This window comes from Taudactylus pleione, unplaced genomic scaffold (assembly GCF_031769625.1).
Source record: "Taudactylus pleione unplaced genomic scaffold, aTauple2 ptg001020l, whole genome shotgun sequence".
Classification (NCBI taxonomy): Eukaryota; Metazoa; Chordata; class Amphibia; order Anura; family Myobatrachidae; genus Taudactylus; species Taudactylus pleione.
This window is the reverse complement of record NW_028285421.1, coordinates 410,707-434,699: the sequence shown is the minus strand read 5'-3', so window position 1 is coordinate 434,699 and position 23,993 is coordinate 410,707. Positions and strand designations below refer to the sequence as shown.

At 43.9% G+C, this 23,993-nt stretch overlaps 1 protein-coding gene across 1 annotated transcript in view; it reads right to left on the bottom strand.

Annotated features, from left to right (window-relative positions):
* The window catches only part of LOC148454249 (uncharacterized), a 236,274-nt gene that overhangs the window by 160,977 nt on the left and 51,304 nt on the right, over nucleotides 1-23,993 (bottom strand). Inside the window, exon 6 of the mRNA XM_088461130.1 lies at nucleotides 23,406-23,657. Within this exon, the coding sequence (XP_088317256.1) occupies nucleotides 23,406-23,657 (252 nt within the window). The remainder of the gene's footprint in view (nucleotides 1-23,405; nucleotides 23,658-23,993) is intronic.

Below are 23,993 nucleotides of genomic sequence, written 5' to 3'. Positions count from 1 at the left end.
GAAAGCCTCTCCCCCGGCCCGCCCACCAAAGGGGGCGTGCTGTCACTCAACATTGAAAGCATGCCCCCTTTGGTACGAGACCCGGAGCAACGGTTTGCCCGTCGCTATCCGGGTCTCGCGCATGTGCACAGGGCTACCATCAACCCGCTTGCGAGCGCATAGCGCTCGCGAGCGGGTCTGAATCAGGCCCTCAATTTCTATACCTGCCTCAAACATTCTATTGAGACATATTAGAGATACATTGTGTTTTTAGTCCAACAATAGTGATATTGTGTCAGCTATTTGGCCACAGGATGTAATTTTTGGAGCCACATTTATATTGTGTATCAATGTTTAATGAATGTATATGTTTTAAAGTCTGAACTGCAGTTCATTTATATGTTTAATACATTTTTATATTAATAATAATTCAATCTTGCTTTATTTATGTATGGGAATTAGCGCTGACACCTTCTTTACCCTCTCTTCCATTGTAACTGTATAGCGCATTTGGCTAGTATGTCAGGTTGCAAGTCGAGATACCAAAGAGTAATAGCCCACTTAGATGTAGTTGTGGTTGGTGGTTTCAATAGCGGGGCTGGAGGCATGTGCAAATAGTTCTTAGTCTTATGTTCAATATTTAGCCAGCGGCCAATTTGTAAATAGGACATTCAGGTGGGGGAAGGTCACAACAGGCCTGGAGTTGGGCAAAACGTATTAAGGATTGCGTGGAGAGGAAGTCTGCTAGGGTAAATAGACCTCGAGCTATCCAACTTGAGAGATTCAGATTGGGTATAAACTCATAAAGCTACTAAGTGCGGTCACTGACACATTTTTGTTGGTAGTGCCCGATCAGAATAAGGCAGTATCCTACAGTCCCAAACCTGTAGAGCGTTGGAGGCAATCTCAAAGCTGGTCAGGCTGCTCCCCCTGTATAGTATTAATAACAGGACACCACAGGCTGCTCCCCCTGTATAATAATAATAATAACAGGACACCACAGGCTGCTCCCTCTGTACATATGACACAACAGACTGCTCCCCCTGTACATAGGACACAACAGACTGCTCCCCCTGTACATAGGACACCAAAGGCTGCTCCCCCTGTATATAGGACACCACAGGCTGCTCCCCCTGTACATAGGACACTACAGGCTGCTCCCCCTGTATATAGGGCATCACAGGCTGCTCCCTCTGTATATAGGACACCACAGGCTGCTCCCCCTGTACATAGGACACCACAGGCTGCTCCCCCTGTATATGTGACACCACAGGCTGCTCCCCCTGTATATGTGACACTACATGCTGCTCCCCCTGTATATAGGACACCACAGGCTGCTCCCTCTGTATATAGGACACTACATGCTGCTCCCCCTGTATATAGGACACCACAGGCTGATCCTCCTGTATATATAGGACACTACAGGCTGCTCCCGCTGTATATAGGACACCACAGGCTGCTCCCGCTGTATATAGGACACCACAGGCTGCTCCCGCTGTACACAGGACACCACAGGCTGCTCCCCCTGTACATAGGACACCACAGGCTGCTCCCCCTATACATAGGACACCACAGGCTGCTCCCCTATACACAGGACACCACAGGCTGCTCCCCCTGTACATAGGACACCACAGGCTGCTCCCCCTGTACATAGGAAACCACAGGCTGCTCCCCCTGTACATAGGACACCACAGGCTACTCCCGCTGTACATAGGACACCACAGGCTGCTCCCCCTGTACATAGGACACAACATGCCGCTCCCCCTGTATATAGGACACCACAGGCCGCTCTCCCTGTACATAGGACACCACAGGCTGCTCCCCCTGTACATAGGAAACCACAGGCTGCTCCCCCTGTACATAGGAAACCACAGGCTGCTCCCCCTGTACATTACCTGCTGTCTCCTCGAACACCCGGATGTTGTTATGATACAAAGGACGCTCCTGCACTGCGGCGGGGGGCGGGGATCAGGTGGGACGCAGCGGCCGGTAGTGAAGTGGAACGCGGAAGTAATTTGGAACGCACAGGCCGGAAGTGTGGTGTCCGTAGTCCCTCAGTAGAAGACTAAGGCCTGGAGTTCCCAGCTAGCTGTGTGCGGAGACTAATAGTGACATAGGACACAGACAGGGGAATGGGGGGGGAGAGGTCTGTGATTGGTGCCCTCAGGTCATTGCCATGTACTGTTCCCCCATACTATGCCCCCGGGTAACTGGCTCTGACACCCCCAGGGAGCTTATTTATTCCTTATATAGTTGCTGTAATGATTTTATACTAAGTATGTCGAATATTTGACCAAATATCCCACCCCGCCAGGCGATCACAGATTATTTTGATCCAAGTGAATCTTGGGGGTATTCGGGATTCCCAGTTCCCACCAGTAACCACCTGTCGCTGACCCCGCCCGCTGCGTGTGTGTGCGCGCTGCTGCATCACTTCCTGGATTGTGTCCCTCCCGCCTCCTAACCCTCCAACTAGTGCCTGACCCCTAACCCCAATACTTACCATTGCCATGCCGGAGGTCGGGATGTTGGCGCCGGGATTCTAATTGGTGACGGGAAATTCCGGTGCCAACATTGTCACCGCCGGCATCCCGACTGCCGGGATCATAACTACATCCTAAAGGTATATATAAAGAGGTGATGCGGTAACTGTGTAATTGCCAGGTGTCTCTTTTTATGAAGGAGTCCCTATATATATATCCAACAAAAAAATGTAACAAAAAAATGTAAAAGGGTGCGCTTCAAAATTAGTAAACAATTTTATACATATAGTCCTTACAACATCATTAAACCTAAATCAATCTTGGACCAATGTCCAAGAAGATATAGACCAAATTAATAATTCATTTTAGGTCAATTTAATTTGCATAAGTGAAAATAATAAGGTTCCAAATTGACACTGTAGAACAAATTCCAAAAGGTCTTTAAAACCAAAGTATCCTCCAATTGTCAGACGTGAGAATACACTTGACGTGAACTGATCTAACGATGTTGATCGAAATCGAATCTTTATGGTATTGATGAAAAAAATTGAAGTTGGCACTTCTCTTTAGGATAGTGGAATCTTCCTTATGTTTGATCTAAAACAAAAACTCTCGCACCAAGAAAGAATCACCCAAGAAAGCCAAAGGCCGCTATTAGTGTTATAAAAATATATGATTTATTGTAACACAATGATCATTTATAAATACACAATATAAAAATATAAAAATGGGTGGTCAATAATGCTGTCCCAACTTGTATTCTCCCAAAAGGGTAGAAATGACTAGAAATAACACCCGACGCGTTTCGTCCTTAAAAGGACTTCCTCAGGGGTGGATCAGGACATTTTTCCAAATATGAAATTCATTAAAACCACGAGACTTTCAAGTGAACAGTCTTCAATAATGAAAGGTCTGGACAACTCAGTTTTCCAGACACCAAAAACTATATAAACCACACCAGATTGTTTTTCCAAATGTGAAACTCACAAAGATGGAGGGGGCTTTCAAATGGTTAATCTCCAAAGATCTGGATAACAATAGTCTCTTGTGATGGTCTCAGTCTGCATGAAAATGTGGATATATATATATATATGTATATGCGAAGAAAATATTAGGCGGCTCTCTGAGACTTGTATAAATAACTCAAGCTGTATTCAAGCATGTTACAGCATCCAACGTTTCGGGGCAATATCGTGATCTTTTTTTCAAGGTAACGTGTTTGCATAAAAAGTCTTACCTTATATAACTCACTACCTGCTGCACATTGTCCCTGTTCCGCTCCTGGACGCTCACCCTCACCGCGCCGGTGTCCGGTGGGGATGATGTCACGGATACTACAACGCTTAGCTGGTTGCCATGGTAATCGGCAGCCGCGTCATTGTGGAATCCTAAAGGAGTAAGTAACACCACGTGTGGGATAACCACATATGGGTACAATGTATGATCTCTATCTACCGGTTATCGGTCAGTCTACCATAAACGAGATAAAGAACATGTGTTTTACGGGAACACGTTACCGAGTTCCCTAAGTATAAGCTAGATGTCTAAGAGGATGTACAACAACATCCACAGAGACGACTCAAAAAACAGAGAAGTGTACAAATGACATAATGGGACATAAATAAATGCGCTAATATGGTACTGTATCTTCAGGCATCTCATACGATGATATAGAAATATTAATAAAGGAGTTTCTAAATCTATTATAGGCATAGTTGGATAATGCTGTATCTAGAAGACATTCCACGACATCTTTTCATTCAAACCGCACGGCATGATGTTATGGAGTTCATAAATCCACTTTGATTCCATTTGGGACAAGTTTCTAGCACGATCGCCTTGCCCTTTTGGATGGCATCACATGATCTATGATTTTATGCTTTAGCATCGACAGAGTATGTCCCGCTTCCCGGAAGTGTCTTGCAACGGGTTGTTCCATGGTTTTCCCATCCAGCGCGGCCCTGATAGCAGAGCGAGGCAGGGCCCTTCTCTCTTTGAATAATCTAGTTGTTTGTCCGATATAATATAAGCCACATGGGCAAGTAATTATATAGACGACATAAGACGAGGTGCAGGTCAACTTGTGTCTGATTTTATTTAAGTGGGGGGATTTTTGAAGGTCATTCCAGTGTCCATATGTCTGCATGTTAAGCAGCTCGGACAAGTATAGCACCCTGGTTTTTTTTTTATAGATTCCCTGTGTTTCTATTTTTGTCAAACTTGAAATATCGGTGCGTACTACCATGTCACGGATGTTCTTTCCCCTGGTGAAACGAGCTAGGGTTTTTTTGTTTTAGGACTGTTAAATTCTTGTCTGTTGCTACAATGGGCCATAAGGTATAACATGTGACCGACCAGTTAACAGACTAAGGTCAGGTGACATCGGCGCTCTACGTAAATATACTGTTTCTTACTAGATAATGTGACATTGTTTTTAACTTGTCATTCTAGTAATCGGTTCCTCTGTGTTGAGGATTAATGGGACTGCCTTCTTCTTGCTATATGTAAGCTTTTCAATTATGTTTGATGGACGTTTTTTTATATCAATATGTATCACATGTGTTGCCAATTAAGTAATCATCCTAGGGTATTTAAAGCACCCTTTGTCACATAGATCCTATACTCCTGAAGCTGGGTGTGTATTTACCCAGTGAAACGCGTTGGGGCCACGATTCTGCTATTCCTGTGACCTATTGGACTACTATTTGGACTTTTCTATCCCCATCTAACTGAGGGCCTGATTCAGACTCGCTTGCAAGTGCATAGCGCTCGCAAGCGTGTCGATGGTGGCCCAATGTGCACGCGTGGTGTGAGCGAGCGCAAAAATCACTCGCTCCGTGGCTCACTACAAAAGGGGTGGCTGTCGATGTTGATCGATAGCTCGCCCCATTTTGTAGGCGTGGCCGGGGGGTGGCTTCACAAATGGAGGCATTCCCATGCGAACGCCTGCCGTTTGTGGGCGGCCCCACTGACATCACCAGTGATGTCAGTGGGAGAGCTTCCGGCTCTATTAGAGCCAGAAGCTCTCTGGGGCTTGCAGCCACGAGACCCTACCACAATCCTGGCCGCTCGCAATAGCTGTGGGTGGTGACCCACAGCTATGCGAGCGGCCAGGAGGCCGCTCCAAAAGAAAAAAAAAACGCCCTGATTCAGAGCGTCCGGGTCTGAATCAGGGCCTGAGTACGGCGCTGGACACACTGCAGGTGGATTACAATATATACAGCCTTATGTTTTGCACTTTGGATGCTATAGACTATGTTGAAACCTATGTGCTCATTACCTCATTGCTGCTCATTCATTCTCTAAATTTGGATACAGTGGAAGGAGTCCTAGGTCCTATCTATATTATTAGATTTTCATACAGGAACACTAACCCCGATTTCATTTACCTCACAAAGGATCAATCTATTTGCAACTTTGCTACTTTTTATTATCGGCACAATATTCAATTATCACTATACACTTTTTATGTTTTTTTATTAATAAATGTTATTTTACTGTTTAAAATTCAACCGTCCATCATTATTTTAAGCGCTGGTTTTTCTTTATTTATTATACCCCCCTCCAAGCGCAGTCTTAGAAAACTGTGCCCGAGGAGAGTTGAGAAAAAACAAACGGAAGAGGAGGAGGCGAAGCCAGTACACAGAATATATGAAAAAAGTAGAAAAACAGTAATTTATCGGTAAGTACCAAAATCCTGTTTTCTCATTCATCCACTAGGGGACACTAGCGGCTTCAAGACAGTGGGGATGTCCCAGAGCTCCCATAACGGGCGGGAGAACGCTGAGAACCCTGCAGAACAGACCGGCCATACTGCGCTGCAGAAGCCGCAAGCATGTCAAATCTATAAAAGCGAACATTGGTATGCCAGCCAGACCAAGTAGGCACTCGGCAAAGTGACTCCATGGAAATCCTGCGAGCAGCCGCCCATGATGAACCCACCCACGATGAACCCACCCACAGAGCATGGGAAATGCACTGTAATAGAAAGCAGAGGCTCCTTAGATGAGGCCGTATTCGCCTGTCTGAAGGGCATATGAATCCAGCGGACCAGCGATTGTTTGGAAGCTGGCCAACCAGGACGAGCAGCATCATACAAAACAAATAGAGTGTCTGTTTTACTTATGGCTGCAGTCCTCTCCACATAAATACGAGGAGCCCTAACAACAACCAAGGATTTTCTTGAAGGTGAATCCTGTGGAAGAACCGGTCTGTCACAACCAGGGTATCTCTTCCCAGGGGCCTGCGGTGCTTATCAATGTGGACGCTGTGGTGTGGCCCTTCTGGCAGGGGAGCTGGTACTTGGAGACTGGTGCTGGGTGCGCGCGGGGGTCTGATGTCTGTGAGTCCTGCTGGCAGGGGTAAGGCTGTCAGCATCATCATGCTGCGGGTGTCTGGGCGTGGACATCTTGCCTCAGGGCATGTGACATAGCGGGCCTATCCTGATGCATCAGGTGATCTCTCCCAGCCACTCACGCTCTGCTGCTGGGTACTTAAGGGGGTTTGCAGCTCCCTATAGTATATTATTAATAATTTGGAGTTGTGCACCTGAGAATTGTCTGTTTTTGTGCCTGCAATTAGTCTCATCAGGTAGCACCTCCCATTATATATATATATATATATATATATATATATATAAATATATATATATTCATGGTGTGCAGTCCAGAAATCTTTCCCATAAGCTCCCTATAGTTGCCAGTGCAACGTGTTTCACAGCTTGCTGTGAGAGAGTTCCCTGTCCTCCTAAGCCTTGTTCCTGCTCTGGTGCTACCCCTGCCTCCTGTCAGCTAATTGGCTACCACAGATCTCCCAGAACCGCTCTGACCAGTCCCACAACCTCCAGTCCGGTGGTGACTGCCCTGTCTCCCACAGGTTACCCACTCCTGTGTTCTGAACCTGTCGTTAACCCCTCATTCAAGTCATTCTACAGCATATCAGGATATCTCATTCAAGTCATTCTACAGCATATCAGGATATCTCATTCAAGTCATTCTACAGCATATCAGGATATCTCATTCAAGTCATTCTACAGGATATCAGGATATCTCATTCATCCATATTTGCATCTTTTCTGGATTTCACTTTAGACATTTCTGCCACTTTTCTGGACTTTGACTTTGGCTGAATCCATTAGGCCAGTGGAAACTGTTAAGGACTGGGAATTTTGTGGACCCGGGGTGGAAACAGAAGTGGAAGCAGGAACAGATTTAATTTGGAAAGTTGGTTGTTTTATATGGATATTAGTAGACATGAAAATATACAGATAGTAACTAGAGTCTCAATGTAAATAAACTTAGAACCAGGGTACCTTTCACGAAAGATATATTAACTCCACCTTCTCTAAAGTTTCGAACAGAGGAGATTGTAAGAAGGAAAGTACGAGATCCAAATCCCATGGTGCTGTAGGAGGAACAAAGGGTGGTTGTAACCGAATCACACCTTTTATTATTATCATTTATTTATATGGCACCACAAGTGTTCCGCAGCGCCTTACAAAGTACATGAACAAATAACTAACCAGTGACTTACAATACAAAGCAGGACATGGACATGTATAATAAACATTGCTATATTAGCAACCTTTACGCCCACATAAGCAGCCGAGTGTTGGTTGCCCTAGTGGGGAGTAAGAGATAAATTAATTTACAGTAGGGAGAAGCACAAGAGGGTATAGGGTAGAACCTTGTAGAAAAGTCTATACCTCCGGTATCAAGGCCAGATTTTTCTGGAAGAAAATTGTCAGGGCTGAAATTTGAACTTTCAGAGAACCTAATCGCAGGCCGATTGAGAAATCTGCTTGCAGGAAAAGCAGAAATCTGGCTAGGTAGAATTCTGTAGGAGGAGCCCATCTACGTTCACACCATGAAACATAAGTCTTCTGATTAGGTTAATAATGTGTTGAAGTAACTTTCTTCCAAGCTCTAAGCATATTAGTTATTACCCTGGATAGGATCCCTTTACATCTCAAGAATGGACCTTTCAACAGCCACGCCGTCAAACATAGCTGCCTTAAGTCTGGATAGACTAAAGGACCCTGTAGTAAAAGGTCTTCTCTTAGAGGAAGAGGCCACAGATCATAGATCAGCAGAACTTGAAGGCTGGAATATCAAGCTCTGTGAGGTCAATCCAGAGTTACTAATGTGACTTTGGCCTTCTCCCTGTTGATGCGTTGTAGAATCCAAGGAAGAAGAGTAAACAGAGGAAACAGATAGACACATTGGAACTGCCACGGTGTTGACAGTGCATCCACTGCCTCTAGGTCTATCATCCGAAAGCAGTAGCAATAATACATATTAGTGGTAGTAGATTATGCCACAAGGTACCGGAGGCCATGCCACTACTTAACATGAAATCTTGCACTCTTTCCCAGGAGTTATTGATGCTATATACTGATCTGGGGAAATTGATGAAAAATTTGTGCTGACTGTTAAGGGTAGATAGGATTACCACCTCAGTTTATCACCTGCAAAACAGATGGTCTAGTGGAACGCTTTAACCAGACCCTTAAGCAGATGATAAAGAGGTCGGTGTCACAAGAAAAGTGAGATTGGGATCTACTCCTGCCTTATTTGATGTTTGCAGTTTGTGACGTGCCCCAATCCTCCACGGGCTTCAGTCCCTTCGAACTCCTCCATGGGAGGCAACCTAGAGGATTTTTAGATGTGTTAAAGGAAGGGAGGGAGCAACAGTCATGTCACGATCCTAATATCGTTTAGTTTGTGTCCAAATTGTATGGCCAGTTAAGGCAGATTTGTGCCACTGCTGAATGAACATATGGACAGAGCTCAGCAGCGTCAGAAATGCAATTACGATGTTACCACAGTCAACCGACCTTTCCAACCAGGGAACAAGGTACTAGTGCTTGTGCCTACTGCTGAAAGCATATTGTATGCTCAATGGTGAGGCCCTTATGAGATCATAGATGCGGTGGGACCTGTAAACTACAGGGTTCAACAGGAGGGTAGAATGAAGGAGGCACAAATTATCATGTAAGTCTATTAAAACGTTGGAAAGAAAGTGCCAGTCAGTCCTCTTTAGTGACAAAGAAAACCCCAGACTGTCAGGTACCCATACACGTCACCCTCAGTCTTAGCCAAAAACAGGAAGTGGTGAACTTAATAGCACACAGTATCTTCCAGGAAACCGTCCGATAGCCAGTGCTGTGCTATCGCAAGATAGCAAGGTCCGGACGGGAACAGAGTTCCGGGGTGTCTGCGTGCTCTTCTTCCCTCGATAAGGAGATTTGGTGCTGTTGGGGTGTCCTGTGTAATACTCACTGAAGTATCCGTTGGTCTTCTATGCGTGTTGGCCACCTGGCCTTTCTTAGGGAGTATATGGAGTTGGTCCCCTTTTTGCAGCTATAACAGCTTCCACTTTTCTTGGTAGGATTTCCCCAAGAAGATGGAGGTTTTCTGTGGGAATTTGTGCCCGTTCATCAAACCCTGGCTTTATAGTCCTTGCTTTGTTCACTGGGGCACAGTCATGTTGGAATAGAAAAGGGCCTACCCCAAAATGGTGCCACAAAGTTGGAAGCATAGCATTGTCCAAAATGTCTTGGTATGATAAACCACTAAGATTGCCCTTCACTGGAGCTAAGGGGCCTAGCCCAAACCCTGAAAAACAGCCCCATAGCATTATCCCTCCACCTACCTTCACAGTTGGCACAATGCAGTCAGGCAGGTAACGTTCACTTGGCATCCGCCAAACCCAGACTCGTTCATCTGACTGACAGAGAAGCGTGATCCGTCACTCCACATAACATGTTTGTACTACTCCACAATCCAGTGTCGGTGTGCTTTACACCACTCCATACGACACATTGCATTGGACTTGGTGGTGTGAGGCTTGCATGCAGCTGCTCGGCCATGGAAACCCATTCCATTAAGCGCTCACTGCATAGTTTTTGTGCCTATATTAATGCCAGTGGAATTTTGGAATCAGCAGAGTGTTGTGGACTTTTACGTACCATTCGCCTTAGCAGTCGTTGACTCCGCTCTGTGATTTTACGTGGTCTTCTACTTCGTGGCTGAGTTGCTGTTGTTCCTAAACGCGGCCACTTTTTAATAAAATCACTTACAGTTGACCGTGGAATATCCAGCAGAGATGAAATTTCACAAACCATTTTATTGCATAGGTGGTGTCCTATCACAGTACCACTCTTCCTATCACAGTACCACTCTTCCTATCACAGTACCACGCTTCCTATCACAGTACCACGCATCCTATCACAGTACCACGCTTCCTATCACAGTATCACGCATCCTATCACAGTACCCACGCTTCCTATCACAGTACCCACGCTTTCTATCACAGTACCCACGCTTCCTATCACAGTACCACGCATCCTATTACAGTACCACGCTTCCTATCACAGTACCATGCTTCCTATCACAGTATCACGCATCCTATCACAGTACCCACGCTTCCTATCACAGTACCACGCATCCTATCACAGTACCAGGCATCCTATCACAGTACCAGGCATCCTATCACAGTACCACGCTTCCTATCACAGTACCCACGCTTCCTATCACAGTACCCACGCTTCCTATCACAGTACCAGGCATCCTATCACAGTACCACATTTCCTATCACAGTACCAGGCATCCTATCACAGTACCACGCTTCCTATCACAGTACCAGGCATCCTATCACAGTACCAGGCTTCCTATCACAGTACCAGGCATCCTATCACAGTACCAGGCATCCTATCACAGTACCCACGCTTCCTATCACAGTACCCACGCTTCCTATCACAGTACCCATGCTTCCTATCACAGTACCCACGCTTTCTATCACAGTACCCACGCTTTCTATCACAGTACCACGCATCCTATCACAGTATCATGCTTCCTATCACAGTACCATGCTTCCTATCACAGTACCACGCTTCCTATCACAGTACCACACTTCCTATCACAGTACCACGCTTCCTATCACAGTACCAGGCATCCTATCACAGTACCCACGCTTCCTATCACAGTACCATGCTTCCTATCACAGTACCGAGCATCCTATCACAGTACCACGCTTCCTATCACAGTACCACGCTTGAAGTCACTGAGCTCTTTAGAATGACACATTTTATATCACAAATGTTTGCAAATAGAGACTGCATACCTAGGTGCTTGATTTTATACACCTCAATTCAATAAGTAACAGGTGTCCATAGAGTATGTGTTTATATATATATATATATATATATATATATATACAGGTTGAGTATCCCATATCCAAATATTCCGAAATACGGAATATTCTGAAATACGGAATATTTTTAGCATGACTGAGATAGTGAAAACTTTGATTTTTGATGGTTCAATGTACACAAACTTTGTTTAAGGCACAAAATTATTAAAAATAAAGTATAAAATGACCTATAGGCTGTGTGTATATGACACATAAATAAATTTCATGTATGTACACAAACTTTGTTTGAGCCACAAAATTATTGAAAATAAAGTATAAAATGACCTGCAGGCTGTGTGTATAAGGTGTATATAAATCATAAATGCATTCTGTGTTTAGATTTGGGCAGTATACCTTAGACATTTTAATATAATATGCAATTATTCCAAAATACGGAATATTCCGATATCCAAAATACCCCTGGTCCCAAGCATTTTGGATATGGGAGACTCAACCTGTATATATATAATTTCATTCGTTTTAAAGTCTAGACATATAAACATAATATACTGTGCGCTGTGGAACCTAGTGATAGGATGTCTGCAATAGATGAAGAACTTCCGGAGGCAATCTCCTACATGCTACAATGTGATAATTATGATACATTTAGCTTCTCTGACGCTGAAGCGGAGAACATTCTTTGTAAAGATCCAGCATTTGATGAGCATACATCATTAACAAATGAGGATATCTTTAAGGATTACTTTAAACTCAAAAAAAGAGAAATTGATTTTTTGTATCATGGCAGGACATTGTCCGACTGTTACAGAGCCAAACAGATTCCCCGAGGGTTTAGAATCCACAATATGCCTACTATTGGTCGATATTCAGTCTCTTTCTGTAAGCGCTGGATTTCAGTACTGAATAAGTGCTCAATGGACTTGATGCTGTTGGTAGTAGAGGAGTCAATGAAGTAAATGAATGTTACTAAAGAGAATATCAAAAAATTTGAGGAAGAACATCTTAACCAATTGATTTCTGATACATCTACCAAATGGATTGATAAACTACGGATACAAGTTGAAACCTATCGATTAGAACTGCTGAAGTATAAAAAGCAAAAACTGGAAAAAGTTCAGCAAGATTACCAACAACATAGAGTATATTCTTGGCTGAGTCCCTTTAAGAATTCTTACCAACAAAAAAGGGCCCTGGTTTTTAGACGACGCATCCAAGGTCCTAAAGTGCTGAGTACGTCGGCTAGTGATACAGATGAAGCCAGTGGGCAATCTTCATCATCTCAACATTTCAACTACCCTTTAGGGGTCAAGACCCGGTCAGGGGTCACTGGACGGGGACGAGACCCATGCGGAGGGGAGGGCCAAACATGGCGGCAGAGGAAAGACAAGACCTCCCAGAGGGATGTAGATCTCATCTTCAACCTTTCATCCATTACTTTAACACCAGCAGAGATCCAAGTCCTTAATAAGGGACTTTCTTTTATACCTACTAATTTGCCGGATGATTTTGGTTGGAAGATTGATTCCTTTAAATGTCATCGGAGTCTAAAATTGAAGGAATATTTTGGCAAGCAACAACTGAAGGGCCAACCTGAGGAATTATCTATGAATTTGCGCAACATTGGCCCTAGATCTGACTTTGAGCCTATTTCAGCTAACCCCTCCTTAAAAACTTTTCATCGGATGCTTGAGGCCTCATTACATGAACAACAAACTCATGTTAATTATAATTTGACATGTGATGAACGAGATGCTCTTAGATCTTTGTGTCAAAGGCAGGACATCGTAGTGAGGGGGGCTGATAAAGGAGGGGCGATTGTGGTGCTTAATACTTGTGATTATTGAACAGAATGTTTACACTTATTGGGTGATGCTGACACATATTGCTTGTTAAATGGTGATCCCACGCATGCATTTAAATTGGAATTAGATTCTATTTTGCAACAAGTGAGGGCATTATTTCGGATATATTGTGTAAAAAGTTGACTAGTGCTTTTCCTGTTGCTCCAATTTTTTATTCTATTCCGAAGATCCATAAGGACGGGCAGAGGCATCCTGGCAGACCTATCATCTTGGCCATGGGGTCTCTGTTCGAACCAATAGCTCAATATCTTGATGTGTATCTCCAACCTTGCATCCAAAATACTGTGACATATCTTAGGGATTCTAATATGTTATTAAGAAAATTATTGGAGCATGAGTTAGTTCCTGAAGATTTGTGGTTGGCAACCTTAGATGTTGCCAGCCTCTATACCTGCATCCCGCATAAGGAAGGAGTGTGGGCTGAAAAACAGCTGATAACTAATAACCCTTACTATATAGATCCAGATATTGACTTTTTTTTAACCCTATTGGAGTTCACTTTGTCACATAACTTCTTTATTTTTGATGGCAAGTTCTATTTGCAAAGGACGGGGTGTGCCATGGGTTCACCTGTAGCCCCGTCCTTTGCAAATGCCTATATGTGGGAAGTTGAACGTGGCATCTTTTTTGAACAGATGTGTATTTCATCTAAGATCGTAAATGTACTATCGTTACATCGATGATCTGATTCTCTTTTGGGTTGGTGATAAGCAGATTTTGGAGCAGATTGTGAAAACCCAAAATGATTCCAATAATCCCATCAAATTGGAGCTTACCATGGATAAAAATAATATTCATTTTCTTGATATCAATATTACAGTGAGAGAGTCAAAAATGAATACCTCCCTGTATGTTAAGCCCACAGATCGCAATACGAGTCTGCGTTATGAAAGCTTCCACCCAGAGTCTACCACCAAGGGGTTACCCTTTTCACAATTCTTGCGGGTACGCCGGATTACCAGCAACCCTGCGGAAACAGAATTACAACTTAATTCTATGGTATCTAAATTTAGGGAAAGAGGATACCCATTAAAAATGTTGATTGGGGCCAAAAAGAAGGCTATGTTAAAAACAAGGGTAGAACTTCTCATGAATACCAGCAAGAAAAAAATTTAAATAATAATAAGATCCCATGGGTTAATCAATTCAATACACAAAGCAGGTTTACTCGGAATAAGGCCAAACAACTATGGCCACTAGTTACTTCAGATCCTGATCTTACTTTGTTGCAGAATACTAAAATCATGCCTAGTTATTCTAGAGGTCGCAGTATTAAGGATCTTATTGTTAAGACAGATATTTCAGGGTTTGATAAATCTGTTAAATTCAATCAACATTTCCTTAGTAGGAAAAATGGCTGTTTCAAATGCCTTGGATGTGTGACATGCAATTACCTTATTACAGGGAATGAAATCAGGCACCCTTTTTCTGGGAAAAAGTTTGAGATCAGATGGCCCCTTACATGCACGTCTAAATTTGTTGTGTATGTCACCAGCTGCCCGTGTGGCCTCTACTACATGGGCAAAACTGAACGACAGTTCAAAGAATGAATGGCCCAGCATAGAAGTGTCATACGGGCAGCATTGCTATCAGGTCATAGCGAGCAGCCAGTGGCACGACATTTTTTTGAGCATAAACACAGTATGGCTACATTACGCTATAGGATTGTTGACCATGTACCTGTAACTCTCAAAGGGGGCAATAGAGCTAAAAAAACTTCTTCAACTGGAGTCACGATGGATTCATCGTTTGGGCACCATACAACCCAGAGGTCTTAATGACTCACTAGGTCTGTCTAACATCCTATAATAGTGTTAGGTCAGGGTTTGATATATAAGCATATACAGTGTTTTTATGTAATCATTAAGTTATAATGCTAGTTAATGTCTGATGGGTTGTGATATCTACATGTTTCCCATTTTTTTAGAGTGAGAGCTGCCATGTCGTCTTTTTTGACATACTTTGAGCATATGCTCTGTTTTTTCAAAATAATGTTGTCTTTATTAATATTAACTTTTTTTATTTTATATTTGATGATATAGACCTCATGTTTTAGGGAGTCTTTATCAATACAAGCACAGTAAAAAAAATTTTTTATATTTTTTTGCATAAGATTTGTGTACAGATTTTTTCACTATGTTCACATTTTTTTAATATATTTTCACTCGATTTGAGAGCTTGTTTGATGCAGGTTTACTGCTTTCATTCACATATTGTTTTATTTACATATTTGTTTTTAATTTTGTCTATTTATTTTTTCAAAAATAGTTTTTCACATTTTTCACACATTCACATTCACTTCATGCACTTGTCATTATTTTTTATTTGTTGTGATATGTTTTTGTTTCATCACATTTCAGGTATGGTCACTAGCTATACTGTTTACATTTACACATAGCATCAAATTGATTTTATTTATCATGATACATATATTGGATTTTTAGAGCTTATTTCACATTACACCTGTTGTTTTTAGGTGTTGTCATGGTTGCAGCCTGTGCCCTGGGGTGATCACTTCCGGTGGACAGAACGGAGCTGATGCTGGAAGTGGACGCACCGGAAGCCGGGCAGACGCGATCGTGGCTCTCACTTGGGGGAAACATGGAGGTAAGGTTATGTAATGTTTGTTTTTAGTGTGCGTTTGTTATCCTGATGAAGGGAATGAGCTCCCCGAAACTTGATGTTTTAGCACGATGTTTTGATAAAATTTGCTACTCATTTTGGAAGTCTCTGAGTGCCACCTGCTGATTTGGTACATATATATATATATATATATATATATAGATATATATATAGATAGATATATAGAAACTGGAAGGCGGCTCTCAGAAATGAACAACCGGACTCAGGCAGAAATATGCTTCAACGTTTTGAGCATTTTAATATCTCGTCTTCAGGATACAAAGTAAATACAATCACTGACCTTAAATACCCTCCCTCGTGCAACTCCGGTCTCTTCCTGCGGCTGACGACGCCTACCAATGACGTCATCAAGCCGCGTGTTTGACCAGCTAATAACAATAATGTACATATGCATAAACTACAATGTGACACATAACGACCACAAATACAAACAATTACATACAACATAATATTAAAAAAAGGACACAAGCAGCAATGTGAGTCACAATATTACTATCAATTAATACAATATTAACCACATCGTATTGGACACCGGGTTAAAGTGTTACTCACTGATGCTCCCTCCTGAACCAAACCCTCCAATCATAATAAAAATATATAAAATAATCACCCTCATGAGTACCTATGAATATCTATCCAACAGATCATAAACTGATAATTATTAATGTATATATTATTACAGAAAGCAGTGTAACCCACTGTTCTCATTTAACCCCTTAGGGGACATGGTTCCCAGGCGGATTATCCACTGTGCCTCACACCGTAACAATTACATCACGTGAAAACCAAAAACAATGCCTGTGGACACTTGCTTACAGGAAGGGTCCCCCAGCACCCCAGGCCAGCCATAAGCACCTTCAGCGAGCAGCATCTTGTGCCTGACCCCAGGTGGGTGGAACCCTCCTTTGTGCACAGCTGCAGGCACAATAGGGGAGTAGCACTATGGAAACCCACAGGCCAGTGGAATTCAGCGACTCACCCGCACGGCTCGTCTGATACCAGGACACGGGAACAACACCGCAACAGTAGTGACAGATCCAGATGTGCACACATCCACACCAGGACAAAGAAGCACCTGTTCCAGCAAGGGACAAATTGGCCGCAACACAGTAACCCAGCACTTCTCCCGGTAGGTAAGAATTGTTACGCCCACCTGTGCGGGACGCCGCCATCATCAACACAGAGCCAATATCAATTACACATTGACCCAGACTGCTCTCAATACTATTGACGATAGGTTCAGCTGAGATGTGCCAGTGAAGAACCGCACGGTAAGGAGCCCCCTGAAAGGGTCCACCAACATTCCCCCCCTGAGCAGACCCATCCTACTAGACTTCAGCCGACACTCCTTTCCCCCAACACCACAAACCAACCCGAGACCAACCCGAAGCAGCACTGTGACTAACAAAATAAACGGTTTGGCCTCCATCATTGGTGTCCATCTATTCATTATTACACCTCACCCCTAAAACACACCCATACTCCTCTTCCTACACACATAAGAGAGCACACCGAATCCCTACTCTGTATGAAAATATCGCTATACAAAATGATTTTTCAAAAATATCTTCCCAGTCACTTCTTTCCTCAGATAAAAGAGAGCATTGTCTAATACAGACATGCTAATATATACATACTGCAACTCCATCCGAAGCCCCCACATATAGGACAGTCCTTATGCCTCACTGTTTGTCACAACTCTCGGACGGATTGAGGATGCCACCCACATTTAGGGAATTGGCTGGACCTACACCCAAGGTGTGGAGCCTAACGTGCTGGAGGTATTCACCCGGGACCCTCACAAAAAGATATGGACTTGGCTGCGTCCGACACACAGGTCACGGCCCTCAGGTTAGGTTCCTCTATACAGGTGCTGGTGAATTCTGAACGGAGTGCAGAAAAAGTAAACGTAGTCAGCAGGCCGGGTCAAACCAGACGAAACGGTACCAAGGAGCAGACGTAAACGGGTCAGAACCAGATATAAAATGCAGTACCAGGGTTCAGACGGAATCGGAGTAGTAAGCAAGCCAAGGTTAGTAACGTAGTAACAGGAATGTACTGGAACGCTGGAGCATGGTAATGGAGCCTATACTCTGGCACCTGTCAGTTGCCAGAGACTCCCTCTTATAGGGTGTTCAAATCTGGCGCTTGACGTGATTCACATTTGGAGCGCCTGGCCCTTTAAATTTCCATGCAGGATGGCGCGTGTGCCCTAGGGGAGCCACGGCCGCCTGCACACCACCGCAACAGAAGTAGTCGGAGGCAGCAGATGCCTGCTGCCCGACAGAAAATGGGACTGGATGCCGGAGGGAGCTTCACCGGCAGCAGGCACCAGGATCTCCCTGCCCGCTGCCTGCCAGGGAACCAGTGCTAGGTGTCCGGCACACTTTGACATTACCCGCCCTCTAGGGGTGGGCACCGAACACCCCACAAATGGCTTGTTAGGAAACTTCCAGTGAATTTTTGAAGTTGAGGTGCATGAATGTCTGAAGCCTTGACCCAGCAGCGTTCCTCAGGCCCGTACCCCCTCCAATCCACCAAAAACTGAACAGCTCCTCTAGAAACCCTAGAATCCAGAATCTGTTTAATTTCATATTGCTCCTAATGGTCTACTGGAATCGCAGGAGGAGGGTTGCATGAAGTTGAGAAATGATTAAGAATCAAAGGCTTGAGAAGAGCAACATGAAACACATTGGGTATTCTTAGAGTGCTTGGAAGTTTTAAATTATATGCTACTGGATTGATCACCTGTAGAATCTGAAGCAAATTTATTGTTGGAACTCTTAATTTTAGATATTTGGTTGACAACCAGACTTTATCACCAGGATCGGGCCCTTCCTCCACTTCCTGTCTGCAAACAATTTATACTGTGAAGAGGCTTTGCATAACTTCTTAAAGAACCAGCTCACTGTACCACATATAGCTGGAAGTGATACTGATTGAAGACCAGGTAACTCAGGTAATACTTGATGCAGACCATACTGGATAAAGAATGGAGAGTGTCCCGATGCCTTATGGTATAAATTATTGTGAGCAAATTCAGGCCAAGGCAACAGAGAGACGCAGTCATCTTGACGGATCCTCGGCCACCAGTACCTCTTGAGGATCAGCTCCAAGGTTTTTTTTTAACTCCTGCATGCCCACTGAAACGAGATGAATGTGCCCACTGAAGTAACTTGGACCAGAGTTCTGGTGCTACAAATATTTTCCCTGGTAGAATCTTGACTTTTTTAGTAGCTGCCACAAACCAAGATGGGTTCAAAATGGGCTAGTCTTCCCTTACTTCTTCCATCTCCATAGATCCAAATGCTCGAGACAATGCATCGGTTTTGATGTTTTTGTTACCGAGACAGTAGGTAATCACTAGATTAAAACAAACAAAAAACAAAGACCATCTAGACTGACGGTAATTTAAAAAATGAGCTGTCTTAAGGTATGTCATATTCTTGTGATCTGTGTAAACAGTTACTGTAAATTTTGCACCTTCCAACAAATATCGCCATTCCTCAAGGGCCAACTTGATTGCTAATCGTTCTTTATCTCCGATGGCATAGTTTACTCCGGAGCAGAATACTTACGGGAAAAGAACCCACAGGAGTACCACTTGATCCTCTCATCCTTCTGTGACAGTATGCCCCAACTCCAACCGTGGAAGCGTCCACCTCCAAGAAGAAAGGCAGATCGCAATCAGGTTGTCTTAGAAAAGGTGCTGACATAAAGCACTGATTTAAAAGAACAAAGGACTCTTCAGCTGCGGGAGACCATCTCCGAGTATCTTGTCCTTTTTTGGAGAGCGCAGTGATTGGAGCTGCTATGGTCAAGTAGTTTTTGATGAACTGTCGATATAAATCGCAGAATCCCATGAAGCGTTGTATTGCTTTCAACCCAACAGGGCGAGGCCAGTTAGTAATGGCAGCTAGTTTTGCCGGATCCATCTGAAGGCAGGAACCTGTAATAATGAATCCCAGAAATGTTAGCTCTTTTTGCTTGAAGGAACATTTTTCAAGTTTGCAAAACAGCTGGTTGGCCCGGAGTCGTGTTAGCACTTCACATACATGCAGACGATGACTTGTTACATCCTCAGAGAATATTAGGATGTAATCTAGATATACCACAATGTATTCATAGAGCAAATCCCTGAAGATGTGATTTATATACTTTTGGAAGACAGCTGGAGCATTGCTTAACCCAAAAGGCATGACTAGGTACTCAAAGTGACCATCACGAGTATTGAAGGCTGTCTTCCACTCATCTCCGACCCGAATCCTGATTAAATTATAAGCCCCGCGAAGATCTAGCTTGGTAAAAATCTTGGTTACCTTAATTCGGTCGAAATGTTCAGATATCAATGGTAAAGGGAACCGGTCTTTGATGGTAATAGCATTCAGTCCCCGGTAATCTATGCATGGTCTCAGACCTCCATCCTTCTTTTTGACAAAGAATAGAGCGGTACCTGCTGGTGATTTGGAGTCCCTGATGAACCCATGTTCCAGATTCTCCTGAATATACTCAGACACTGATTGGGACTCAGGAAGTGAAATAGGGAAAATTCTTCCACAAGGTAGCTCTTTCCCAGGTAATAGGTCAATAGCACAATCCCAGTCCCTGTGAGCAGGGAGTGTCTTTTTTACTAAAGACATCTCTGAAGGACCGGTATGGAGCTGGAAGCTAAACTTCCGGAGAGACGACTGAACTCCAAATTGCTCGATGGGGAGGTTTGACGCATGACAAACAGGAACCATGGCATCGGTGACCCCATGACAAAATTTGAGGTTCCTCTCAATCTAGCACAGGAGAATGCTTGCGGAGCCAGGGAAGACCCAGGATGACAGGTCTCTCAGCTGATGGAAGTATATAGAATGCTATTGATTCTCGATGGAGAGCCCCTACTTGCATGATAATCTCTGTCGTCTGAGAGCGGATAATAGCTGTAGGAAGTTTATTCCCATCCACCCCAATGACACAGAGAGGTGTTTGAAGTGGCACAATTGGAATTCCTAGCTGTAATTAAGTTGTCATTGGCACCTGGGTCCAAGAAAGCCCTGATGACTTTCCCAGGACCAGGGTCACATCAATGGAGAACTGGGGGACTACACAGTCTTTTGGGGTGTGTTGAAATGTACTTAATCTGACCACCCCTCGATCAATTAGGCCTTCCTGTTTCCCGGACGTTTTGAACAGCCAGAGAGAAGATGACCTGGTTCACCACAGTATAAACAAAGTTTGTTTTTAAACCTCCTTTCCCTCTCTGCGGCAGGAAGGCAAGATTTCCAAACCTGCATGGGCTCTTCTGGAGGTTCCACTGGTGCCATGAAACGTGAAGCGAGCTTAAAGGTAAATCGACGAGACAGTTCCTTTTCTATTGCGCTCTCCCTATGGTGAAGATCCACCTGGATACACAGGGAGATTAAGTCATCCAAAGAAGTTGCAATTCCCTGGATGCAAGTACATCTTTGATCTGATCGGACAGGCCCTGCATGAATGCAACTAAGGCTTCATTGTTCCACCGAAATTCTGAAGCAAGGGTTCAAAAATGCACAGCATACTGTTCTGCAGATTGATTGCCTTGTCTCAGCTGTAGAATAGCCGATCCCACAGAGGATACTCGACCGGGCTCATCGAAGACCCTCTGGAAATCCTTCAGGAACTCTGCGCTATTGTTAACCAGGGGATCATTCCTCTCCCATAATGGAGAAGTCCAAGCCAACACCTGACTGGACAGTAGCGAGATCACGTAAGCCACTTTCGTCCTGACGGGAAATTTTCTGCTTGGACCACAAATTGAATTGAGCACTGGTTCAGAAATCCTCGACAATCCTTTGAGTTCCCATCATACTTCATAGGATTCGGGATGCATAATGGTGCAGAAGCACTTGCAGCTTGTACAGTCACAGTAGGAGGTGGGACATGATTGTACTGGTGCAGGCTGAGCGGTACTGACTTGTTGCATTAAGGTCTGCAGACACTGCATAATCTGAGCCTGATCTTGTTTCTCGGCTCTAGCAAGTAGGTTCTCAAGCAAGTCTCATGGTGATTGATTACCAGCAGCATCCATGTTTTTATGGCCAGAGTATTCTGTTGCAACTCTCGGACGGATTGTGGATGCGACCCGTATTTAGGGAATTGGCTGGACCTATACCCGAGGCGCAGAGTCTAATGTGCTGGAGGTATTCACCCGGGACCCTCACAAAAAGATATGGACTTGGCTACATCCAACACACAGGTCACGGCCCTCAGGTTAGGTTCCCCTATACAGGTGCTGGTGTATTCTGAACGGAGTGCAGCAGTAAACATAGTCGACAGGCCGGGTCAAACCAAACAGATAAAACGGTACCAGGGAGCAGACGTAAACGGGTCACAGGGAGAAGCCGAGGTCAGAACCAGACATCAAATGCGGTACCAGGGGTCAGACGGAATCGGAGTTGTAAGCAAGCTAAGGTTAGTAACGGAGTAACAGGAATGCACTGGAACGCTGGAGCATGGTAATGGAGCCTATACTCTGGCACCTGTCAGTTGCCAGAGACTCCCTCTTAAAGGGAGTTCAAATCTGGCGCCAAACGTGATTTATGTTTGGAGCACCTGGCCCTTTAAATTTCCTTCCAGGATGGCGCGAGTGCCCCTAGGGGAGCTGCGGCCACCTGCAAACCACTGCAACAGGAGTTGGAGGCAGCAGATGCCAGGATTTCCCTTCTGCCACCCGACAGAAAAAGTGACAGGATGTCGGAGGGAGCTTTATTGGCAGCAGGTACCGGAATCTGCCTGCCCATTGCCTGCCAGGGAACCAGTGCTGCCAGACCCAGTAAGTGGTGTCCGGCACACTGTGACACTGTTGCTGTGACCTTATGGTGTGACAACCTCTTAGTTATATCTCTGAGTAACCACAAGTGATTCTGAGGTGGCTATATCTTACACGCATGACTTACAGCTGAGTGACTGTGTCTTTGCTGGGTAGGTTGTGTCTTGAGGGCTCACAATCAAGCCTAAAATGTCAATTTATAGCCTCACATTCCTTGTGGCATCTGGACTCCTTGTTCTAAATATGTGAATTGAGGGAGGTTTGTTGCAGGCACTTGTCTGTTAGGTTTCAGAAGAAAATGAACAAATACACAAGAATGCAATTTGTACAGTAACTGAAATGAGGCCATAATGGAAAATAAATGTGAATAGTTCAATAAAGAGTCTGTAAACAGGAGAAATACTATGCTGGGTTTATTCTTTGCATAAATATTCTCACTTACAAACATACAAAGTGTCACTTACTCAGAGCATTAAAAAGGTTTCTCACATTTGTGACTTTTTTGATGTTTAATAAGAGCTGATTTCTGTGTAAAACATTTCCCACACTCAGGACATGGAAATGGTTTCTCACCTGTGTGATGTCTCTGATGTACAATTAAAACTGATTTCTGTGTAAAACATTTCCCACACTCAGAACATGGAAATGGTTTCTCACCTGTGTGACTTCTCTCATGTATAACAAGATGTGATTTCTGTGTAAAACATTTCCCACACTCAGAGCATGGAAATGGTTTCTCAACTTGTGAGTTCTCTGATGTATAACAAGATCTGATTTCTGTATAAAACATTTCCCACACTCAGAACATGGAAATGGCTTCTCACCTGTGTGATGTCTCTGATGTATAACAAGAGATGATTTTCGTGTAAAACATTTCAGACACTCAGAACATGGAAATAGCCTGTCACCTGCCTTAGCTGGCTGATGGGCAATACGCTTTGTGTTCTGTGTAAAACACTTGGCATCTATAGAACTGGGAAATATTTCATCTGCTGTACGAGATGTAACAGTTGCACCAATATCAGAGTTATCCGAAGACTCCCCGTGATCAGATGATATATCTGCACTGTGAGGTAT